The sequence below is a fragment of the Pleuronectes platessa genome, chromosome 14, assembly GCF_947347685.1.
Source record: "Pleuronectes platessa chromosome 14, fPlePla1.1, whole genome shotgun sequence".
NCBI classification, from domain to species: Eukaryota; Metazoa; Chordata; class Actinopteri; order Pleuronectiformes; family Pleuronectidae; genus Pleuronectes; species Pleuronectes platessa.
The window spans coordinates 12,678,199-12,699,802 of record NC_070639.1 but is presented as its reverse complement, the minus strand read 5'-3'; the positions used below and the strand labels follow the sequence as shown (position 1 = coordinate 12,699,802).

The following is a 21,604-nucleotide window of genomic DNA, read 5'->3' as shown; positions in this document are numbered from 1 at the left end:
TTGAGTTTTTTTATAGTAAAACTGTGGACAGTTGGCAGATAACACAACACGTTTTGTGGATATTTCATAACGCGTGAAATACATTGAAATTACCCTCAGAGGTAATTTGGCAAATATTTTCCTATAGATAAGTTTAACATGTAAAAACTGTAGCCGATATATATTTGTTCTCATTAGTTTGCGTTATAAAGAGTTTTACAATTATTTGTTAACCTCCGAATTTTTTTCTTTAGGGGCAACAGGCGATTAAGACATGTTTAAAATAGGAGTAGTTTGGCCTGAACATTAAAAGTACATCATAAAAACGATTGAACTTAATCTAAATATGTTTTTTACTCCTTTTAAAACAAAAAATATATATTGGCTGATCCAAATAATTGGAAAGGCGCTTGTTAACCGGTTTTTATTGGCTCTCAGCTATTTCTCATACACTTTATAGAAAAAGTCTTCAAGAAAACATCGTTTGCTTTGTTTTTATTTTTCACACACATCTTTTAATATGAGACCCGTTTAAATACACTATTTAAGATTCAAATACTTATTATTTCTGTTTAATTTTCTACGTGATTCATGTAGAAAATGTTTTCATCATCTCTAAAATAATCTCCGTTGCTCAGTTATTTCCCAGCTGCTTTGTTTGTTTACTTCTTTTTAAAATACAGCAGCTTACTAAGGGGAGTGATTTGGAACCGGTATGTTTGTTTAAGGATGTTTTCCGTATAGACTCCTCGTCTTAACCTTGACTGCGACACTCACAGCTTGAGACAAAGGCAGGTTTACTAAAAGATGGTCGCCACTAACACAGGGGACTCATTGCCTTGACCACCTCCTTTTTGTTTTATTTATTTTTATTTCTTAACTAGTCAAATTTGTCTGTTTTGTATGTTATTCGTCTGTTTTACATGTGGAAATAGTTTTAAAAAAAGGAAAAACTTCACAGTTAGAGTTAGTATCACATACATTAACACGTGGTCCCTCATTCTGCCACATATTCATCATTGAGCCTTAACCTGCTCACCTCCAGTTATGAAACTGAAACTGGTGCTGATGTTTAATTGTTGAATTAAACCACTGTCAAACAATGAAGAGAGGTTATATATATTAACCTATACTGCCCCCTATTGGATTACAGCCTGAACAGCACGAGTGATAGCATCAAACAGTAATGAAGAAATGTGTCTAGTTTGAACCCTGAGCTTGTCTGACTTAAATCTCTTGTTGTCTTTTCTGGTGGTGGGTCTTATGTCAAAGTTGTATAACTATACATATGTTGCTTGAACTTGCTTCAAGAAAAACAAGCAAGTTCAGTTGTCCAACCCCTGAGGAGATGTGTCCTTGACTGTTTTTGTCACATAACCCAAATAAACCCGTTTTAACCTGGCTAGGATTAAGTTTGAAAGAAACTGTGTTAGATACAGACTAGGTTAGTTTCTAGAAATGCAGGACAAGCATCTCCTTAATGAAATGCTCTCCACACTGCACAGCTACAAGCTGAAGGCTCGATGAAAACACAACTGCTTCTCAATGTCAACACCTACACACACCTTTGTCTCTCTATAGTTGTGAGGACACTCATGGGCATAATGCATTCTCTAGTCCCTTACCCTAACATTAACCATCACAAGTTAATGCTTAATCCTTAACGTAAGTCTCACCATAAAACTAGGTCTTAACCCTCAAACAGCCTTTTGAATTTGTGAGGACCAAACAAAAATGTTCTCACAACATCAACATGCACACACACAACACAGACACAGACACTCACACACACACACACACACACACACACACACACACACACACACACACACACACACAACATTCACTTTCATTACTATGTACAGCCCAAAATAAACTTTAATCCTCAACCATAAGGAATTCACCTAACCTTAGTCTGATAGATTTAACTATATTTCATATACCTACAGAGGTGACGACAAACGAGTGCACACACACACACACAGACACACATTCACTCACTAAACTCTTAATCCTAATCTGTAAGGAAAATTGTAAAATGTAAAAATTGAATTAAAAGGATTATTAAATAGAATTTCAGCCTATAAAGTTTCCTTGTTTCTGCTGTAGTATATACGCAGTAATGTGAATTCTATAGGATTATTATTATGACTGAATATAAAACACGCAGTTAAACACAAACCATATACATTGTTAAATCCCCGTAGGAGTAGTCCGTACCAGGGTTGGTCAAATGCTCTTGGAGGATGATTTTTGTCCTAATATATTAGTTTGGATAATTAATACTTGACTTCAACATGAGTGTGAGTTTGTGCAATAATTTTGTTGGTGGAGATGATTATTTTTCTTCTAGTTCAAGCTATTTTTATTTTGAGGTATACACGCATTTGACCGTTTACATTCACGGTTGTAGTTTTTCGGTAGCGCTGTCATACAGACGGTGTAATAGATATAACTGCTTGTAAAGATAATTTTCTTTACTCTCGAAAATAGACAAATTTGCTTTTCTCAGACCCAAAGTGTTAAAATCAGATTTGATTTAAGATAAGTACATTCAGATTTGACCGAAGTCGTATAGGACAGGTGGTAAACATGAGGTTTAAATATAATGATTCCGAAAAATAATCTAGTGATAATCTAAAAAATAACCGTTTTTTGTGTTGGTTTTTTCTCCTCGAATGTGAATTCTTCGACATGCAGACATTTCATCATATGTGTTGTCTTCAGCTCATGTAGCTCCGAGGCGAACACGAGCATAAAGGCCGCATTGTTTACTGGTGAGGTTATGCAGGATCAGTGCGCACCTCCAGGGCCACAGTGTTCTTTGCAATAAGCATTGGTCCTCCATGTGTGGGGATAAAAGAGGGATTTGTATATGATTGTGATGATGTATGTAGTATATGCAAGCGTGCATTGTAACGTGGTTCGTAAGCTTATGGCGTATTCAAGACATTGCATTGTGCATTGATTCGTGGAAGAAAACATTTTTTTAAGCAAATCATTCTGTTATTTCGTGATTATTCTAATTGTGACATATTGTTTCACGTGGGGTATTCATCGCCTTGGGACTGTTCTCTTGTGTGTGCATGGTCGTGCGTTTCGCCCTGCAGCCTTGTATGGCTCAGTCCATGGAGTCACATTGTTTCATGTCACAGCACTAAAATACAACCCGTGCTCATGTGACACAGAAACTGACAGAAGCTCAAAGAATTCTTCAGATATGTGCCGGTTTTTGTCAGTGTAAATATAGAGCACTGCACGCAGGGCTGGAATTGAACCTCACTCCTCCACCCACAATACCAAAATATTTCCTCATGGAGTATTTTGCGTTGCAGTGTTGGGGTGGAGCGCAACAACACATTTTGCATATCACGTGACACCGTATTAACAAATCAACAATTACCCAGGCTTTATTCTTCAGGAGTTGCTAAAAGGCTTTGCAAGAAGACGCGTTTGAGGGGAGCTCCATGGAAATGTGTGAGCGGAATCCGTTAAATCCCGGCTACGTTGGTTCTCTGCTGAATTTCGCTCCACCTGATTCGCTTTATTTCTCCAACTTGCGGGGCAATGGAGCCCACATACCCGGGCTGCATCAGCTCCCGTACAATAGGAGAGAGGTGTGCACGCTCCCGTGGACTTCCTCAAGTTCGTGCACGTCCAGAGGAGCACAGCCAGCAGCAGCAGCAGCAGCAGCAGCCGCACAGAGCCGCGCCTTCGGGGGCTACTGTCCGCCGTTCCTGTCCAGCTCCGTGTCCCTGAACTCCGGCCACATCAGGGCGCATTTGGACGAGCCCCTTCGCTGCTTCCAGGACGCGGGGCACAAGGCGCAGGATGCTGCGAGGAGAGATGAGATTTACACCGGGGAGCACGGGGCGCTGAGTGACGGCGGATACTCGGATGTGCACGGCCGGCCTCACGGTTCTGCGGCCCAGACAGATGCGGAGTCAGCAGGCCCGTTAAACGTGAACGGCACCAAGCAGGAGCACGACCATCTGCAGCCCCCAGCGAGTAACGCATGCTCCAGGACGAGTTTTACTGAAGGTTAAGTAGAATTTATATTCTTTTAAAGGTTTCTACCATTTCTACTATTAATATTGCTCTTAAAAACCCCACCATGATACCACAAGGACGATTTGATATGTGTTCATGTGTCTTTATTTTATTGCAAGAACGCTTTATCCAGTATTAAACGTCATCATTATAGAGATATTGTTAAATAAGAATTATATTCAGACATATTGTGTAAGGGTTCAAGTCCCTTTATTTCTCATATGGCATCAGTTTTATTCTAATATTCCTATAATGTCCATAGTAATATCACTATTTTCGCATTTACCCTGTAGGCGTGCCTCCTTACAATTGCAATATTATTAAACCATATTTGTGTGAGGCCCTAGCAGCCCTATATATGGACAGTGCCACTGGGAACTCTTATTTCCCTCCAGAGATTCTAACTGTTGCTGAAGTTGGTGTTAATTTAAAAGTGTAAAACTCTGCCTCTGCTCTCCAGGTGCCCCGTGGTGCTCGTCTCAAGTGAAGATCCGCAAGAAGAGGAAGCCTTACTCGAAGCCACAGCTGGCTGAACTTGAGAATGAATTCATGATGAACGAGTTCATAAACAGACAGAAGCGCAAGGACCTGTCAAACAGACTGGACCTGAGCGACCAGCAAGTGAAAATATGGTTTCAGAACCGCAGGATGAAGAAGAAGCGGCTCCTGATGCGCGACCAGGCTTTCTCCCTGTACTGATGCTATGACCTTTGGACTTGATCGTGACCAGCAGCGAACAGAATATGTTGTGTTGTGTGTGTGTAGGAAATGAATGTTGCAGCACATTACGAGCCCCCTCGGTTTTAAGGCATTGACGTGTATTTATAAATATGTAAACGTGTTTACAGTCAAATCACAACATGGTCTAAACAGTTGTATCAATAATCACACAAGCAGTGTCAGGAATATTAATAGGAGCCTAATTTAAGAATTTATTACGGATTAGATTTTACGCAGTGCTCGTCTCTGACTGGGATTCTCCAAATGCGCAGGCGGCCTCCTGATGGGCCGTCGTGCTTTTAAAATAAACCTTCGAGACTAATTATTCTTCATCCAACACAAGCGTCCCTCCAGTCTAAACAGGATTATAGTCCAGTCTGTCTTTGTGTATTTTTATAAGATGGCCTGCGCATGAAGTGTAGGCCCAAACAGTCAAGTTCATGTTTACCGACGGATAAACATCGTAAACAAAAAGTCAGTATTTCAAATGTATTATAGTTGCATGCCTTCCCCAGACCCCCCCCCCCCCCCCTCCAGTTTATTGTGAGTCTGTTAAAATAAGCAACGTTACATTTTGTTCCATGTGTGACCGTGTCCACATTCAAGGTCGCTGTATGGAGGAGAAACTATGCGCCGCATTCAATGGTGGAAAGGGTTTTTCTTTAAATGTCTGTAAAACAACGCGAGTTTGTAGATGTGAAACGTTCAGGATTGTTTTCCACATGTTCCATTGTGCTGAAGTAAGATTTGATTTTCATTTTTAAACCCTGGTTTTTGTGTCGCTACAAACAAACATGGCTGTACACGCGAGATTGCATTGGAATCATTATTGCTTTGAAAATCTGTCCTTTATAACTATACTTGATTAATATTAAATAAAGATATTTAAACTTCAAATTTGACTTATTTTAAAATATCATTCCATAAAGCATGTTATTGGTAAATATGGAAAATGTGAATGCGACCGGTCATCTCTTTACGCACGGCGCAGAGAACTTGAAAAGTACCTGCAACCTGAGATAAATTATAAATACTCCATCCTTTATAACTATACTTGATTAATTTAATAAAGATATTCAAATTTCGGATTAGACACATTTAAAGATATGAATCCATAAAGCATGTCATTGGTACACATGAAAATGTGAATACGAGCCTCCATCTCTTTACGCACGGACCAGAGATCTTGTAAAGTAACCGCAACTTGAGGAAAAAAAACATTTATACATAAATCACATTTTAAATAACCTGTAAATAACTTATTGAACATCATTGGAGTCCTTTTATATTTGTATGCAGGTACTTAAACTGCGAATAGTATCCACAGCGAGGCTCCACTTTTACAGATTTGCAAATTCAGGATCTTTCAGTCAGTCGTTCACTGTTTGGTCAAAATATTTATCTTTTTTGCTTATATAAACTCACAACAGTCTGCACCTCATCCCACAAATGTTTGGGAATTATTTGTAAAATGTATGTCAGAAGGATTTTTCCAGGAAACATCGATGGTCATGTCTGCGGCGATGGAAGAGAAACATCTTATGCGTTTGTCCTTGTACGTCTTCCTTAGGATAAACAGAATAGTCCTCACTTCAGAAAAGCGTGTATGGACTTAAAAAGGCATGCATAATGAAAAATATTTATATTCTGTTTTACCAAAAATATTTATTTTTCAATACGAAATTAAACGTCCTGGCTTGCAGCTTTACCATGTGCAAATATCTGTCCTCGCCTTTTCAAAAGCAGAAGTATACATTTTAATATAGTAACACAAAGGCGACTCTTCAAGTAATTTCATCATAATCATCCACTTTATTCTCAATTCTAAATTATTTCGCTAATGCATCAAAATAGTACATTATCCTATATTTTCTGACGATTGGCTCCTATATATGTGCTTGCGTAATATTTGGCTCTTCTCCTCCTTCTTAACGCTTATGCGTAATTCTTCCTCACAGTCGACGAATAACACAGCAGCAGTTCACAGCCACACAGCCAAGACCTCCACACGCCAGTTGAACCGAGGGTAGATACTGTGCCTGCGACCAAATGGATCTGGTGCAACTCAAAAGTTCTTTATTTCACTGCAAACACATTAGGAATGGCGGTGTATGCGCCAAATTAGTGTCCTCTGTGCCTAATAAAAGGCATTATGGGGACTTTGAGGGTTTTTCGATCATATATCGTCGTTTGTATTTTCCAAAGACACTTCACTGTGATGCTAAGTCTTCTGTTTCTACATTTTGGCTTCTACAGACTGGTTTCTACTATATTTAATCCTATGCTCAGTCTGGTTCTGCAAGCAAAGATCCAAGATGCAGCTATTTCAGAGTAGCCCACCTCCAACAGATATGAAACCTTACAGGAGACTGGATCTATTAATGGTCCCTCCCATTGCATCATCATCATCACGTCATCATCACCTCATTACCGCTACTATCGTGTCCCTGTAACACTGCAGTCATATTATAGCTTCATGAAAATCACAGTACCATTTCAATCCTGTAATTTGTAATGAAATGTGAGGGAGATGTGTTTTCCATCGGAGTGACAGGTCTCAGATCATCATTCTTCTCCGTTTTTGGCCGATGGCTTTTATTTTGTAAAGCAATGTGGGCTAAATGTGTCCGTTTTAACCTTCACCGTGTTGTTGGTTTTCTTTTAATGTATGATATTCGTATTCCGCGCCCATAGGCTGCAGGCCTGCTGTCCCCCAGCTTCTTGGACTCCCAGTTTAAAATCCTTACCACACGCTGTACTTCTCCTACTGTTAGTTTTTATTGCTCGGACTATTTTGAAGAGCTGTACGCCGAGTTTTCTCTGTGTGCAACACGTAACGTTTTCCCTCTATTTGTTACTTTATTGTTTTACTGCCAAACGCAGACAGACTGCGCCATTGCTCCGGCTCCTTTCAGATAGTGGGGGCGCCAAAACAAAGTTAAGGTCAAGTTAGTAGGACGTTCATCGATACTTTCTACAATATTGGCACAACGTTATTTCTTTGTAAGGTTATGAGCAGTATTTTACACAAAATAATGTTTTACTCATGAATGTGAACGATTTTAAAGTAGCATCTTGCTTGGATTTGGTAAATAAAAGCATTAAAGTGAAGATTACGCACAGCACAGTGGCACAGCAACAAGATGATTTAGACTTTTTCAGTACAAAAAAAATTGCCTATACGGTTCAGAATAATTTAACATTTGAAATATTGAAGTGAGTTATACAAAGCAAATTATATTTTTTTGATTTGTTGTGCAAACGTTTAATCTTAGTTAATGCACACGTTGCATTTCTGAGTCATTCTGAGGTACAAAAGTGAACAGTGCAAAATATAATATAATACAATAATTGGATAGGACATTTCAAAATTAAATATAAAGTATTAAAAACTCTGTGCTCCACAACAAATATAAATAACAACAGCAACAACGCAGAAACACTGAGAAGTGACACTCAACAGGTCCAGGTTCACTAAACCTCGTCTGTTTTACAGGTAAATAAAGTTACTCAGTCTCATACGACGTTTAGGATTACACTGCAATGTTTTCCTCGGCGCATTTATCTGGAAAAGTCCAGTTTTCACCCTCAATTTGCAGATCACTGTTGGTGTGACAGTGGTGCGTGTATTTTTGTTAAGTGCCCGAGGGCTTTCAACGTGAAGTATAGTGAGGTGCTTCAGACCGAGAAGCCGACCACAAAGCTGATTTTACCCCCCAATAACAATAAACCGAGTCGCCTTACAGCTTCTTCCACATTGTGTGTGTGTGTGAGAGTGAAAGAGTGTGTGTGTGACCTTCAAGCTCAAAGCAGTGAAGGATCTGCGTCTTTGGCCACAGTTAAACTGAGCTACAATTAGAACAGCGAGCGACTTCGTGGTCACGGATTCAGGCCTGTGAAAACTAGTGCTTTGGTTTCAATTTCACTGCCTTTTTCTGTTGTTTAAAAAAAAGAATTAGAATGGTAATTAAATCATACTCACTCATTCAATATCATTGGTAGAAGATATGATGTTTATCCGTTCACCAGAAGTTTTGACTCCTTTTATCCTGGCGACGTGCAGGGAGGCCTAAAATCTATTTATCTGGCACAATAAACAGATTTGGGCGCAGCGGCTTGTTGCTGAATTCTTGCTGGACATCACCTGAACCACAGACGGTCAAAGCTGTATAATTTTTTTGCCTGGACTTGGCCGTGGTGTGCTCAGTGAGTCATTCTTGCAGTGGACTTTGTTTATAAGTTAAAGTGAGATCAAAAATCCACTTATCTGCCTTTGCAAGACCACACCGTGGATCGTTGGATTTGGATGCGTCCAGAAACGCGTTCATCTGAATTCAACGTTAAGATGCGAGCAATGAAAATAAAATCGATGCAACAAATGTCTTTGCATTCCAATGCAAAAGCTGGAGTCACATGTGGGCGAGTGCATGCTGTACAATATAATATGTCACAATGCGTAATGGCACAGCAGTCGTTTAGTATTTAGTTTAGTGTGCTGGAGCTTTTTTGGCACCGTGCTTCAAACTTAAAAAATAAAAGAAATAGCAACCATCCTACATGGCCTCAAAATATTAATTCTGAATTCAAATGCAGGGAGCGAATTGTTAATAGAGCTCCTTGTCATCCTTGTGACAATGAATCATTACTGTACATTCCATATCATTTAGCTGACGCTTTTATCCAGAGCGACTTACCATAAGTGCATTCAACCACAATGGTACAAACCTAGAACAGCAAGAATCATGTGAGTACAATTAGCCTCAAGAAAGACAAACTACAAGTTTAACGTGTAAGTGCAATATAAGTGCAACTAAGTTTTATTATTATTTTGTATTTTATTTAAACACCAGAGTAGATTTTATTACACATCTTCTAAACCAAGGTGTAGTCAGATGAGAGACGTGTTCATCTATTATTCTACTATTCGAATGTTTCTTTCGTTCGTGTGTATTTAACTGTCCTCCAACCATCATGGTGCATTATATGCAATGAACCCTAAAGTGTATTTGCATAAAAACTGACTTAATGAGTCGCTCGTGAATCACACACACGTACACACAGTTCTGCAGTATACTGTGTTGCCGTGTAGCAGCGAGGCACAGACACACGCACACACACACACACAGACACACATACACACACATACACACACACACAGACACACACACACACACACACATGCCTTCACACACATTGGCCTTGGTGCCCTTCTCCTCCAGCTTTGCGTCTTGTCGGGAGGTCAACTCCAATGTTTGCAGCCTAACTGTTGCAGCAAACAAACATGCCACCTCCCCAAAAGTGCGCCACTATGGCGGAATGCGCCTGTGAGGCTGTCATTACATGTCATTACAGGATGGAGAGGGGGCCGCTGCGAAGCTTTAAATCAAATATTCCAGCAGTGGTTCACAAATTTTCTTTTTTTCTTCCCTGAGCTATAGGGCAGGAAGGCAGGAGAGGAGTTTCCTCCGCAGCCAGGGAGCCAATGAAGTCTCTCGCATGCGCTCACATGAGTTTCTCCGGACAGGTTTTAATGACTGATATTATGTATGGTAATTTCTTAGCTGGATCACATGACACAATTACCTCAAGAATCGATCAAGATGTATTGCAGGTCTGCCTACGTTTCCGATTTCTTCTCCCTGGCGGGGTCTTTCCACGCGCCCGCGGTGCTATAGATGGACAAAGTTTAGCACAGCCGAGCTGCCAATTCCTCTCCTCCCTTTTTGCACAGAGGGAAAGGGAAGCAGAGATATGACGGAATACGATGATCGCAGCTGTGCGTCAAATATGTATTTACCGAGTTGCACTTATTACGTTTCGACGCCCGATTTCACATCAGTCTCGTCGTTTCTACCGCAGACCACTTCGTGCCAGGTTAATTTCCCCTATTCCCCCAACATATCCCAGGTCCAACCTGTTCGAGAGGTCGCTTTCAGGGATTATGGACTGGACCATCCCAGCAAATGGCACTACAGGGGCAATTACGCGTCGTACTACTCAACGGACGAGATAATGCACCGGGACTTGATCCAGTCCTCGGGCAGCAGGGCGGAAGTGATCTTCAAAAACGAGTCCTTGTACGGCCACCACGGAGGGACCAGCTCGCCGTGCAATTTCTTCACCGGTGTCGGCCGCAACGGGGTGCTCCCCCAGGCATTCGACCAGTTCCTGGACACCCCTAACTCGGACAAGCTCGGCGCGGAGCTCCCCAAACAAAAGACAGACTCTGCTGCGCCCGGAGATGAGGCGAACAACAACAACGACGACGACAGCGAGTCTTTGACCAAACTCGAGCAGGACAAAGCGGACCCGAGCGGGAGCGTGGACGAGGACTCATCCTCCAACTGCGGCGACAAGAGCAGCCAACAGAGTAAGTCGCCTTTTTCCTCCTCTTTTGTCCTACAAGGTGTTCACTCGGGGACAATAGCAGGGTCTGCACCGCGCTATGCGTCCTCCGCTGTGGCCGTGCACGTTTATGTGGCTCCTTTATAAGCATGCAAACGCTTTTTATATCCCAATAAGATCTACTTTACGCTTGTAAAGGTATTTACTGTGGGAAACGGTCAAGTATCCGTGGTTTAAAGGTTACCTGGCGTCTAGTAACAATAAGAAGCTGCTGGAATTGATTTTTATTGGCAGTGAACTGCAAATAAAATATGCATCTTTTTATTAAAGTTAATATAATTGGCTTATAGGCAGCGTTGTGCAGATATTGCAACACTTAAAGGGGAATAAATCTGCAACGTATGCGTAAAATCCAGTGCAATATAAGTTCATTTTGATGCTAATTTCTCTAGTGGTGGTGTGTGTGTAGCCTGTGTGTGTGTGTGTTTGTGTGGGTGCAGAGGAACAGAGGGGCCTTTTTTGTGCGCCATTTGGTGTATAACTATATCTGCAAAGACGTTAAGTGGACTTTAGTTCCCATTTTTCAACAATTGATGACATTCAACAATGTTCTCATTTTTTTTCTTGTTACTTTTCCTGCAGGTTCATCGACCAAGTCGAGGAAGAAGAGGTGCCCTTACACCAAATACCAGATCCGAGAACTTGAACGAGAGTTTTTCTTCAACGTGTACATTAACAAGGAGAAGCGGCTGCAACTGTCCAGGATGTTAAACCTGTCGGATCGACAGGTGAAGATCTGGTTTCAGAACAGACGCATGAAGGAGAAAAAGCTCAACCGCGACCGCCTACAGTATTTCACCGGGAATCCTTTATTCTGATGCATCTGACCCACACACACCCACACACACTCATACACACACACACACACACACACACACACACACACACACACACACACACACACACACACACATACACACTCACACAAACCTATATTTTTCAAGGACTGCTCTCCTCTGTATATATGAACCCTGATCATCCTTTTTTTATTCCACAAAATTCTGGCATTTAAAGAAAAAAATCCAACAAGATGCCATATTTTTTATGTTTATTCTTTTTGCATTACAATCCTATATAAGCCATTTATTTATTTGTGTTCCTATATACATTTTTTTTGCGTTACTGGCAATTGAATATGTCCGCCAAGCGCGAGCTGAGCTTTGAAATAATTTATATAAACCCTATAATATGTAGCCTCCTTCCTTGTGTACTGTATGTGCATTTATATAGACGCATGTAATGTACGTTGTTGTGTGAAATAAAGTAGACACGAAAAAAAAAGACACAAACATGTTTCATCATATAGTCACGAAACCTGTCACATGATCCATATATGTGAGATTATATGGAGGGAGTCTCCAGGCCTGTTTGGTCCAGTTATTTCCTTCCCTTTCAAACACTAGATTGTTTACTAAACCTTGAACCGTCTAGACAGTACAATAAAAGCAGCTGTAAATGTCTAAATAGGGGGCTATTGGACTTTGGTGTCCCAACCCCCAGATCACAAGAGGACTGTGTTTTTCTTCACCTCCTTGTCCCAAAAGTAGTTTCACTCCAAGCAGCAGATTCTGTGGAGAATTCACAGCTATCTGCGCCCTGGATTTGGCGCATTCGGGCATCCATGTGGAAGAATTGAAATGTAGCAGTGGGCACATTGGAAGATATTCTGTTAAGGATCGCCATTTGAGAAAAGATAAGTACATTCATGCGAGTGTGAATCTGGCTGTGTGTTTTTCAAAATGGACGAAATGTGGATTTTGACGCATAGGATGAAGGGAAAAGGCGCGTTTTCCTCTTTTATTAATGCAGGTGAGACCGCTCCACAATAAGAGCCTGTGGTGATTGTAGGGGACTCATCTCAACGCAATATCTCAGCAGGGTATATTTCTGTAATCACTAAGCACTGTGCAAATGCGTTCTCGTGATGCCACCAGCTAATTTCCTCTCGAGCAACAATTGGACCTCACCCACTTTTCTTGTTTCAGAGAGCTTTATAGAAACAACAACAGAGTGGGGTACTGCTTATTTCATTTACTAGTTTCTCCCCAAAAGGCTGTTGGAGAACTGAGGTTTCATTACGCGTTTAATTGGCTTGTCATCATGTCCCACAGTGCAATTGCGTTACCAACTGTGTGGAGGATCTCACTCTGATTCTCTCTGTATCCACATGAGGGCAGACTTGCCACTTTGGCTCGGAGTGGAAATGCAGAGTTCAGCCAAATTGAACACCGAACACCCTGCACGAAAACCAGGAGCAAACCGCCCAACGCAGGTTTTATTTAGATGTATTTGTATTCTTACTGCACCCGTAAGCCATAACAATTATGTTTTTGCAGTATAAGTGTCTTTATTTTGGGGTTAAAAGTCCCCTGGTTTGATATCAAACTGTTAAAGGGTCTATTTTCTGTGGAGCTTTGAGAGCATATACTGCTAATTGTAGCCCAGATTATTTCCCCACTCAGTTTAACTCGTGCAAACGCTACGTGGCGTCTCCCACACATGGCAACTACATGTGCAAGTCATGTTCAAGTGTTGTGGGGACAATGTAAACAACAGAAATATCATTCTTCTCGTGTCTTTGTCCTGTGATTGTCACACACTTCGATCTGTACCTGAAGGCCGCGCAGTCCCACAGGCCACACACATCTGTAGGCTCCACATATTATGGCACTCTTGGTGGAAATGAATTATACAACTGTGCTTGGTTTTCTTTTTTTTATTTTAATTCACGTTGCAGTTATATAAATCTGTTTAAACTGCCTTTTTGTCTGCCTCTGTAGTTTCCATTTCCAAAGCTCCTCCGTAGAAACCTTGTTGTAGTTTTCTTGTCGCTTTTTTAATTTCCACCCTTTTTTGTTGTATCCTTTGTTTAACATCAGTATATGTCTTTGCAATTTATCATAATTTGTATTATTATTATCGCTAATAGTTGATTATAGACGAATAATATACTCCCATATTTTATATTTTTTTACTGCGTCACTTGATGTACGAAATCCCAATGTTATCTCTGAAGAAATTGTCATTATAAGAAACATGATAATTAAAGCAAAGATTATGTCCGTGTCCTCAGAAGTCTCGCTTCCATGTTTACTTTTCCTCCATTTAACATTCCCGTGTATATGAAAGACAATATGAGGTGAATACATTTTCTAAAGCTTCATTTTAATGATTAGAATTTAGACTGTTTATTAGGCCTGAGTTTTCCTCGTGTATTCTACGATGTCGTCGATTTGCACATGTTTTTTTAGAACCAACTTTGAATACCCAACCCGGTAAGACGATACCTACACATCTCAAACACGTATGATTATTTCCAACTTGTCTCAAGGCCAAATAACTAATTATTTCCAGTTACTATTTTTCTATTTTTGTAAAAACCAGGAGGTTTGTTAAAAATAACTGCGGCTCCTCATCTTTCACATTTTTTTTTACACCTAATATTTAAATTGAGTCCCTTCTCAGTTTATAATCTTTAAGTTACACATTTTCCTTCTTCTGCGGACAAAAAACAATGGAGCCCTGCAACAACAACAACAAATAGTCCCCATGACTTAGAACGCACCTTCAGCAGATTCTTTATTTATTTTTTTGCTTTTGCGTTTGAACTTCTAAAAATAAACTTGTGACGAAATGCGAACAGCGGCTGTGGACGTCAGTGGCGTATGCAAATAATACAAATAACATGAAGACACGTTACTATGTATGTTCAATGGACTTTATTTCACAAACAGTATTGACCTTCACATACAAACACAGCATGCAGTGGCTGATAGCTTTAAGTTTGAATGGTGGATTGTCCAGGTTGTTTATTCTAACGCTGACATGTTGCAGGAAATGTGTCTTTTTGTCTTTATTTCCCGCTGAACTCGTCAAGATTCCCCAAAAATATGTGCAAATGTGCTTAAAGCAAAATAAAATGTGAACCCTGAAATGATTACGATAAGGAGAGTATCTTTAAAGCACAACATTTTATCCATTTAATACTTATTGAAGTGAAAATATTGGAGACAATTTAGGTTTGGAGACATTTGAATGACTAACATGAATAAAAAGACACAATGAGTCTGCAGTTGTCGCCAATGCGCCATGTAGGCATCATGCACACACACAGACACACGCACACACTCAGACGCACGCACGCACACACATGTACATCCTTTAGTCTTTCACACAAAGATACACATGTCCTCTGGGTGTTGTGGACGGACTCTGCAGAGCCTCGATGGCTGAACGGAATCCAAAATGAAAGTCTGCCTCTGCCTCCAATTCAAATCAAACGTGATAATTGCCTGAGTTTTATTGAGCAGCCTGCGTGTGTGTGTGAAAGTCCCGCGATGCCCCCGCGTTGTGCGCGCGGACCAATTTCAAGTCCGCGTCGTAGGTGTCGCTGTTGACCACGTCTGCATCCGCGGCGCAGAGCGAGTGCGGGGAGAGAGGAGGCTGCGTCTCAAGGCCATTTTCAAATCTCATTGGTGGGCTCGTCATGTGGTCGGGAGGCATCCTGACTTGCAGGGAGATTGTTTTCCTAGATATGTCAGCTTCCACAGGACATCTCTCTCCTCCAAAGAGCTTAACCCCCCAAAATGTCCTTCCCCGGTAGCTCTCCTGCGGCCAACACCTTCTTGGTGGACTCTTTGCTTGGTGCGTGCAGGACGGACAGCTTTTACTCCGGCAGCAGCAACATGTACATGCCGTCCGGCACAGACATGGGAACTTACGGAATGCAAACCTGTGGACTCCTGCCGTCCTTCGGCAAGAGAGGGGAGGTCAACCACCAAAACATGGGCATGAACGTGCACTCCTACATACCTCAACTAGAAAACTGGACTGATCCGAGCAGACCCTGCAGGATAGAGCCGTCCAGTCAGATGACAAACTGTTCCTTCTCCCAGAGCATAAAGGAGGAGAGTAACTGCTGCATGTACTCCGATAAGAGAGTCCAAAAAGTCAGCCTGACAGAAGTCCCCGCTTATCCCAATGTCGCCCCCGAGTCCTGTCCCGTCGACGGACCTGAGATCCCGGTGCCGGGCTATTTCAGACTGAGCCAAACTTACGCGAATGGGAAGCACCAGGACCACTACTGCCATGAGCCGCCGAGTCCAAACCCAACACTGATGCAGCTGAGCCGGCTCACGCCAAAACCGCAGTCCACTTCCTCCACGTCCTCCTCGTCGTCCAATTTTGCAGAGGTGGAGAAGAAAAGTGAGGACTTGCGGCACGACCCCGAGACCTCCAGGACCCCGGTGCCCGCAGAGAGTCCGGATCCAAAGTCCGGCTCGGAGGAGAAGAGCTGCTCCGTGGAATTGGAGGCGCCGGTGTCCAGCCCTGAGCTGCTGCAGCAGAAGGAAAGGAAAGGTGGGTTGGCAGCAAATGAATGCTTTTATCTTTGTGGCGCTGTGTTGAGAGAAGGCTCGAGCATCATAAAACCAAGTATAAAACACAAACAACCCCGAAAGTCGTAATGTTTAATGAGAGTCTTTCTCAAGTTGCAGTTATAGGCAGCAGAGAATGGTTTTACCATGCAGCATGCAGACTCTGACCCCCCTCCTTTAACTCACATTTAAATTCTAACATTGCATTATTAAAAAATATATTGCATGCTTTATTTTGAAATGCATGGCACTATTGCATTATTTCCAGACTCTCAAGCTCCACTGATAATCCTATCATCAATGACCATATTTGTGGTGTAAATTAAGAATGCAGGCTCTCTAATAAATTGGTGCATTTGCAGCCACAGTGCACAGTTCGGTTCATGCAGCCTGGCCACATATCACAAACCACCATGTTTGAAATTCAATTTTCAATGGAGTACTTTGAGCATTGCATTAATTACAAGTTAATATATTTAATATTTAATGCAATTAATGGATTTTTTATTATCATCCTCTTTCAGGCTGCACGTGTACAGGTGTAATCCCCTGTTGTGCGCCCTGATCAGTTGGGGTTTGATTTCATTTCTCTTTTATTAGTGGTGGCACGGTCGTGACTAATAACATCCGCTGCATATGAATTATTCTGGGAAGGCGTTGTTATATTGTGTGTTATTTCCCATGAGGTGAGGTCTGAAGCAGCAGGTGAGGCTAAGAATAACCGTGTGTGAATCTCCACAGAGTGCAAGAGCAACACGCCAACCAGCAACTGGTTAACAGCCAAGAGTGGGAGAAAGAAGAGATGCCCCTACACAAAGCACCAGACCTTGGAGTTGGAGAAGGAGTTTCTGTTCAATATGTATCTGACCCGAGAGCGCCGCCTAGAGATCAGCCGGGGCGTCAACCTGACCGACAGGCAGGTCAAGATCTGGTTTCAGAACCGCAGGATGAAGCTGAAGAAGATGAACAGGGAAAACCGCATCCGGGAACTCACCTCGAATCTCACCTTTTCGTGAGCTCGCATGCTGTCAGTGGTTCTAGCTGTTTTTTTATTTTCTATGTCTGTTCGTGTTCAGTTTGATGCTTTTTGGTGGCATTGGACGTTCATTCTCAATTTCAGCGAAACTGTGACTATATATATTTCCGTATTTTGTGTGGCATCCAGTATTCTGTTTGTGTCATTTATTATTTTTTGTATTGTATCACATCAGGGTAATACTTTTTGTTGTTAAATTATTGGAGACATCTTCCTCTCCCCCTCTGCCCGTATATGGATATACATCTATTGTGTCGGGGTGGTGGAGGAGGTGGTGAGCTGTGTGGGAAAAGACGTTGCTTCTATTTCAGTCATGAAAGCACATTTATTGTCGTGTAGTGCAACATTTGTTTTACAGTGTGTGCAAGCCATTTGCTCTGTAGTGAAATGTTTCTATGGGCCTTTTAAAAGTGGCGGAAAACAGTGCTAATCTGTGAATTTACTGCATGTTTGTGGCATGTATCTTGCAATAAACTGATTGTCAAATATCTCTGTTTTCTTTTTGTTCATGTCGTGGTCTCAACGACTGTCAATTATCAGTATTTGCTGCACCAATGGTGAAATGTAGGGTACTGTTTGCTTTGATGCAGGAACTATTTTTCCTTAAAACATTTTAAGCTCAGGAGGAAGAAATTAAAGAATAATACAATTTCTAAACCAGGATGTTGTACACTAGTCAAAGTGAATAAATGGCATCCAATATGTCCCTAATGTGTTCCTGATTTAACGTAAGGGTTGGAGTTGTGCACTAACTTCTTGCATTGATAGGTATTTTAGATTGTATCCCTTTTACGTGCCGTGCCACATGTCTTTACGCACACACTTTTAAGATGTAAGGAGAAAACTACAAATCTGCCGTCACATGTTTTAAAGATAGTACCCTTCCCCTAAGAGACACAGAGAAGAAACCACTGATATTTGTCAAATTATATTATAAATAATGAAAAAACTGGTCCAAATAGCAAGAGAAAGGTCGCAGCCTTTTGTGCCGTTCTCTTGCACTCGTCGGTTTCTGTGAACAAGAAAAGCTGCAGCAGAGACGCAAGGGGGCGGGGGTCTTATAATCAAATAAATATGCGGTTGATTTTATTTGCAGGCCTGTTTGTAACTAAGCTAACTGTCCACAGGACTCATCAGGCGGGGTAAGTTACGTTCAAGCACAAATTCACAGACGAGAATCGCCTCTTCCTCCTTGTACGAGGGACGCAGGCCGCAATATCCACATTGTACTCCTTCTTATAATCACTTATTTCCACCTTATGAGTGATAAAACAACATGAAGCTGCAGATCTGACTTAAATAATAACTATTATAGTGAAAAATGTCTTTCATTCTGGAGCGATTGTATAAAAGAAATCTGCTCCATAACACAGTAAAAACCTACCTTCTTTGTTAATCCAAGTACATTTAAGCCATTACTTCTAAATTACACCTTTCACGAAGCAATATACAGATGTACTTATCCTCTTCAAGTCTCTTTTTTATTGACGGCATGTATAATCACACGCACCTCATAAAACATTTATTGATACATAAAGGCATTATTGCCTTCCTTTGAATTAATGCAATCATTTTCACAACTGCCATTTCCTGCTCGACTTTTTACAGAATTAAAGCAGACCAGAAAAATACGTTTCCTCGCCGAAATATTAACAATGTATCAGCCGCATTGTGTGAAAAGGGGGGAAATGGCGTCTGTTATTTTACAGCATGTTATTACATCTATTTTACGAGGATCCCGTCAGTCTATAAACCATTTTACTGGCATTGAGGGTATCGGGACGATATTATAAGAGTTTTCCTCAAACATTGAGATACAGGGAATCCGTCTTTGAGGAGTGTGTGTCTGTCTGCGTGTTTGTGCGTAGGGAAGGGGGGGGGGGGTCTTTTTCCTTTTTTGTATTGTTGCAACATCCTGCAGCCTCAAGCTCACGAGAAACGGAGAAAAAGAAATCATTTGCATTTATTTGAGCGATGGTTTTCTCCCTCCAGTCACATCTGACGGAGCTTTTTATTATTTGCGAAATGAAAACCGAAATTAAACCTGACGAGAAAAAGAAAAAAAAAACGAGACGGAGCCGGGGCAGGATTGATTTACTTGCTGTATTGGTAAATATGACCACGTGATCCATGTAACCAATCCCTGTAGATGCAGGCCAAGCAAAAATACCATGATTGTTCATAGAGGGAAGCTTCCCGTAACAGTGCAACCCTTATTATATGAGTAGGAAGAGATCAAAAATGTCTTCCAGTGGCACTCTCAGTAACTGCTATGTGGACGCTATCATGGGGCAGGAGCCGGAGGATGTTTACGGCGCTCGCTTTCTCCAGGCTCCACACCCGGTGACCCCGAGGCCGTCAGGTGCCGGGGACAACGCAGACTTCTCCTCATGCAATTTTGCACCCAAGTCCGCCGTCTTCCCCTCGTCGTGGTCCTCGATTCATCCGCAGGGGATTTATCATCCGTACGCGCACCACCACCATCACCACCACCAGTCCCCGCATCTGCCCGCGTCGGACGGAAGATACGTGGGCGTCCGCTCCTGGATGGACCCCATCTCCAACCACGTTTCGTTCGCCGGATTTCACGCCAGCAGCCGCTCGTACGGGACAAAGCCCGAGGTGCTGCCGCCCAAAGCTGCCGCGGAGTGCGACACGTTGGAGGCAGAGGCTCGGCCGCTGGAGTTCGCGAGTGCAGCGTCGGAGTGTCCGGAGAAGGCGAGCAAAGAGCACAGTGGCAGCGAGCTGTCGAGCCACAGCGAGCCCAAAGAGGAGAAACAACAACAACTTGACCCAAGTAAGTAAACGAAATAGCCTGTAATGATTTACAACCCCAAGAACTGTATGCGCTGGGTGTGTAAAACTGGAGGTTTTACTAACCTATAAAAGTGTCTCGAGCGATATCGCGGCTCGGGAAGGGGAGAAAAAACCCACCCTACATGGGTTATTACAGGGGGGATTCTAGCCTCTTGTATGTTACAGGACACCCAAAATAGATACACTGCTTCATTTCGATAAGATTTTACCTGAGGGCTGGATTTAGAGAACATTCACTTTCTTCTTGTTACAGGAACTCGTTGGACAAAACGCGTAAAAGTCATCTTTACGCATCGTTTATCAAAAACACAAACCACAGTTCTCATCTTGCTTTTTACTTCTTGCATTCAATGTCCCCCAACCCCACTTTGAAACCCATTTAATGAAGTCATTTAAGTTGAATTTCAACGTGTGCCTCATGTTTTTCCCCCCCACCAGGCAACCCTGCAGCAAACTGGATTCACGCACGCTCCACGAGAAAGAAGCGATGCCCGTACACGAAATATCAGACTTTAGAGCTGGAGAAGGAGTTCCTCTTCAACATGTATCTGACAAGAGACCGGCGCTACGAGGTGGCCCGCATACTGAGTTTAACCGAGAGACAAGTGAAGATCTGGTTCCAGAACAGGAGGATGAAAATGAAGAAGATGAACAGGGAGAGGGGCGGCAAGGATTTGCTATGAGTCCCCTGCCGCTGCTGCCATTTCACACGTTTACATGTTTGTACCAACTGAAGCCATCTGAACCATTACATTTCTTTTGTGGTAGGAGCCTCGGTTGCCAATCTTTTAGACTTTCTTTTAGCAACATATTGAGTGTGAGTGTCACTACTTTTAAGCCCAATGCGCAGGAGTCTGTCCCGGTGAGACTGCCACAGACAGGATCCCTCATCAGAGACTTCAGCCACTTGGAGGTTTTCTGTTTTTACCTTTTTCCACACAATCACAAACTGCTGATTGTGGAGCAGCCCCCCTTTCTCCCAAGTAGGAAACGTGCCTATATGTGTATTGCTTTTATAGTTGTTAAGAATTTGGAGTTGTGTATATATAAAACCCTTTCACAGCTAAACTACTTTGACTACTGTTTGTCTCAGGACGCACACTTGTGCGCAGACTGGGTGAATATTGCGCCTGCGTTGCCTTCTGAAAAACCTTCTGAAAAAAAAGTCTACATTTCATTTTAAATATGTGTACGTCTATTGAACATGTTTCCCTTTAATTAA

The 21,604-nt window shown here is 42.0% G+C and overlaps 4 protein-coding genes across 4 annotated transcripts; all 4 read left to right on the top strand.

The window, feature by feature from the left end:
• Positions 1–3,446: 3,446 nt before the first annotated feature.
• hoxd12a (homeobox D12a) lies at positions 3,447–4,728 on the top strand. Its single transcript, XM_053440286.1, has 2 exons — positions 3,447–4,020; positions 4,490–4,728. The coding sequence occupies exons 1-2, from the start codon at positions 3,447–3,449 to the stop codon at positions 4,726–4,728; spliced, it is 813 nt and encodes a 270-aa protein (XP_053296261.1).
• Positions 4,729–10,291: 5,563 nt separating this feature from the next.
• hoxd11a (homeobox D11a) lies at positions 10,292–11,972 on the top strand. The gene is given in 3 exon segments (XM_053440137.1): positions 10,292–10,471; positions 10,474–11,119; positions 11,737–11,972. Coding segments are annotated over 3 exon segments (1,062 nt in total).
• Positions 11,973–15,688: 3,716 nt separating this feature from the next.
• On the top strand, positions 15,689–17,545 carry hoxd10a (homeobox D10a). Its single transcript, XM_053440194.1, is given in 3 exon segments — positions 15,689–15,733; positions 15,735–16,512; positions 17,271–17,545. Coding segments are annotated over 3 exon segments (1,098 nt in total).
• Positions 17,546–19,785: 2,240 nt separating this feature from the next.
• Positions 19,786–21,298, top strand: hoxd9a (homeobox D9a). Its single transcript, XM_053440114.1, has 2 exons — positions 19,786–20,362; positions 20,821–21,298. Exons 1-2 carry the CDS (start codon positions 19,786–19,788, stop codon positions 21,063–21,065), a joined length of 822 nt encoding a protein of 273 aa, XP_053296089.1. The 3' UTR covers positions 21,066–21,298.
• The last annotated feature ends 306 nt before the right edge of the window (positions 21,299–21,604 follow it).

Excerpts from the sequence above, each read along its gene's own strand:
- hoxd12a (XM_053440286.1), top strand. The coding sequence starts at position 3,447 with ATGGAAATGTGTGAGCGGAATCCGTTAAATCCCGGCTACGTTGGTTCT. Across the intron at positions 4,021-4,489 it reads CAGGACGAGTTTTACTGAAG|GTGCCCCGTGGTGCTCGTCT; the intron begins GTTAAGTAGAAT and ends TCTGCTCTCCAG.
- hoxd9a (XM_053440114.1), top strand. The coding sequence starts at position 19,786 with ATGAGTAGGAAGAGATCAAAAATGTCTTCCAGTGGCACTCTCAGTAAC. Across the intron at positions 20,363-20,820 it reads ACAACAACAACTTGACCCAA|GCAACCCTGCAGCAAACTGG; the intron begins GTAAGTAAACGA and ends CCCCCCCACCAG.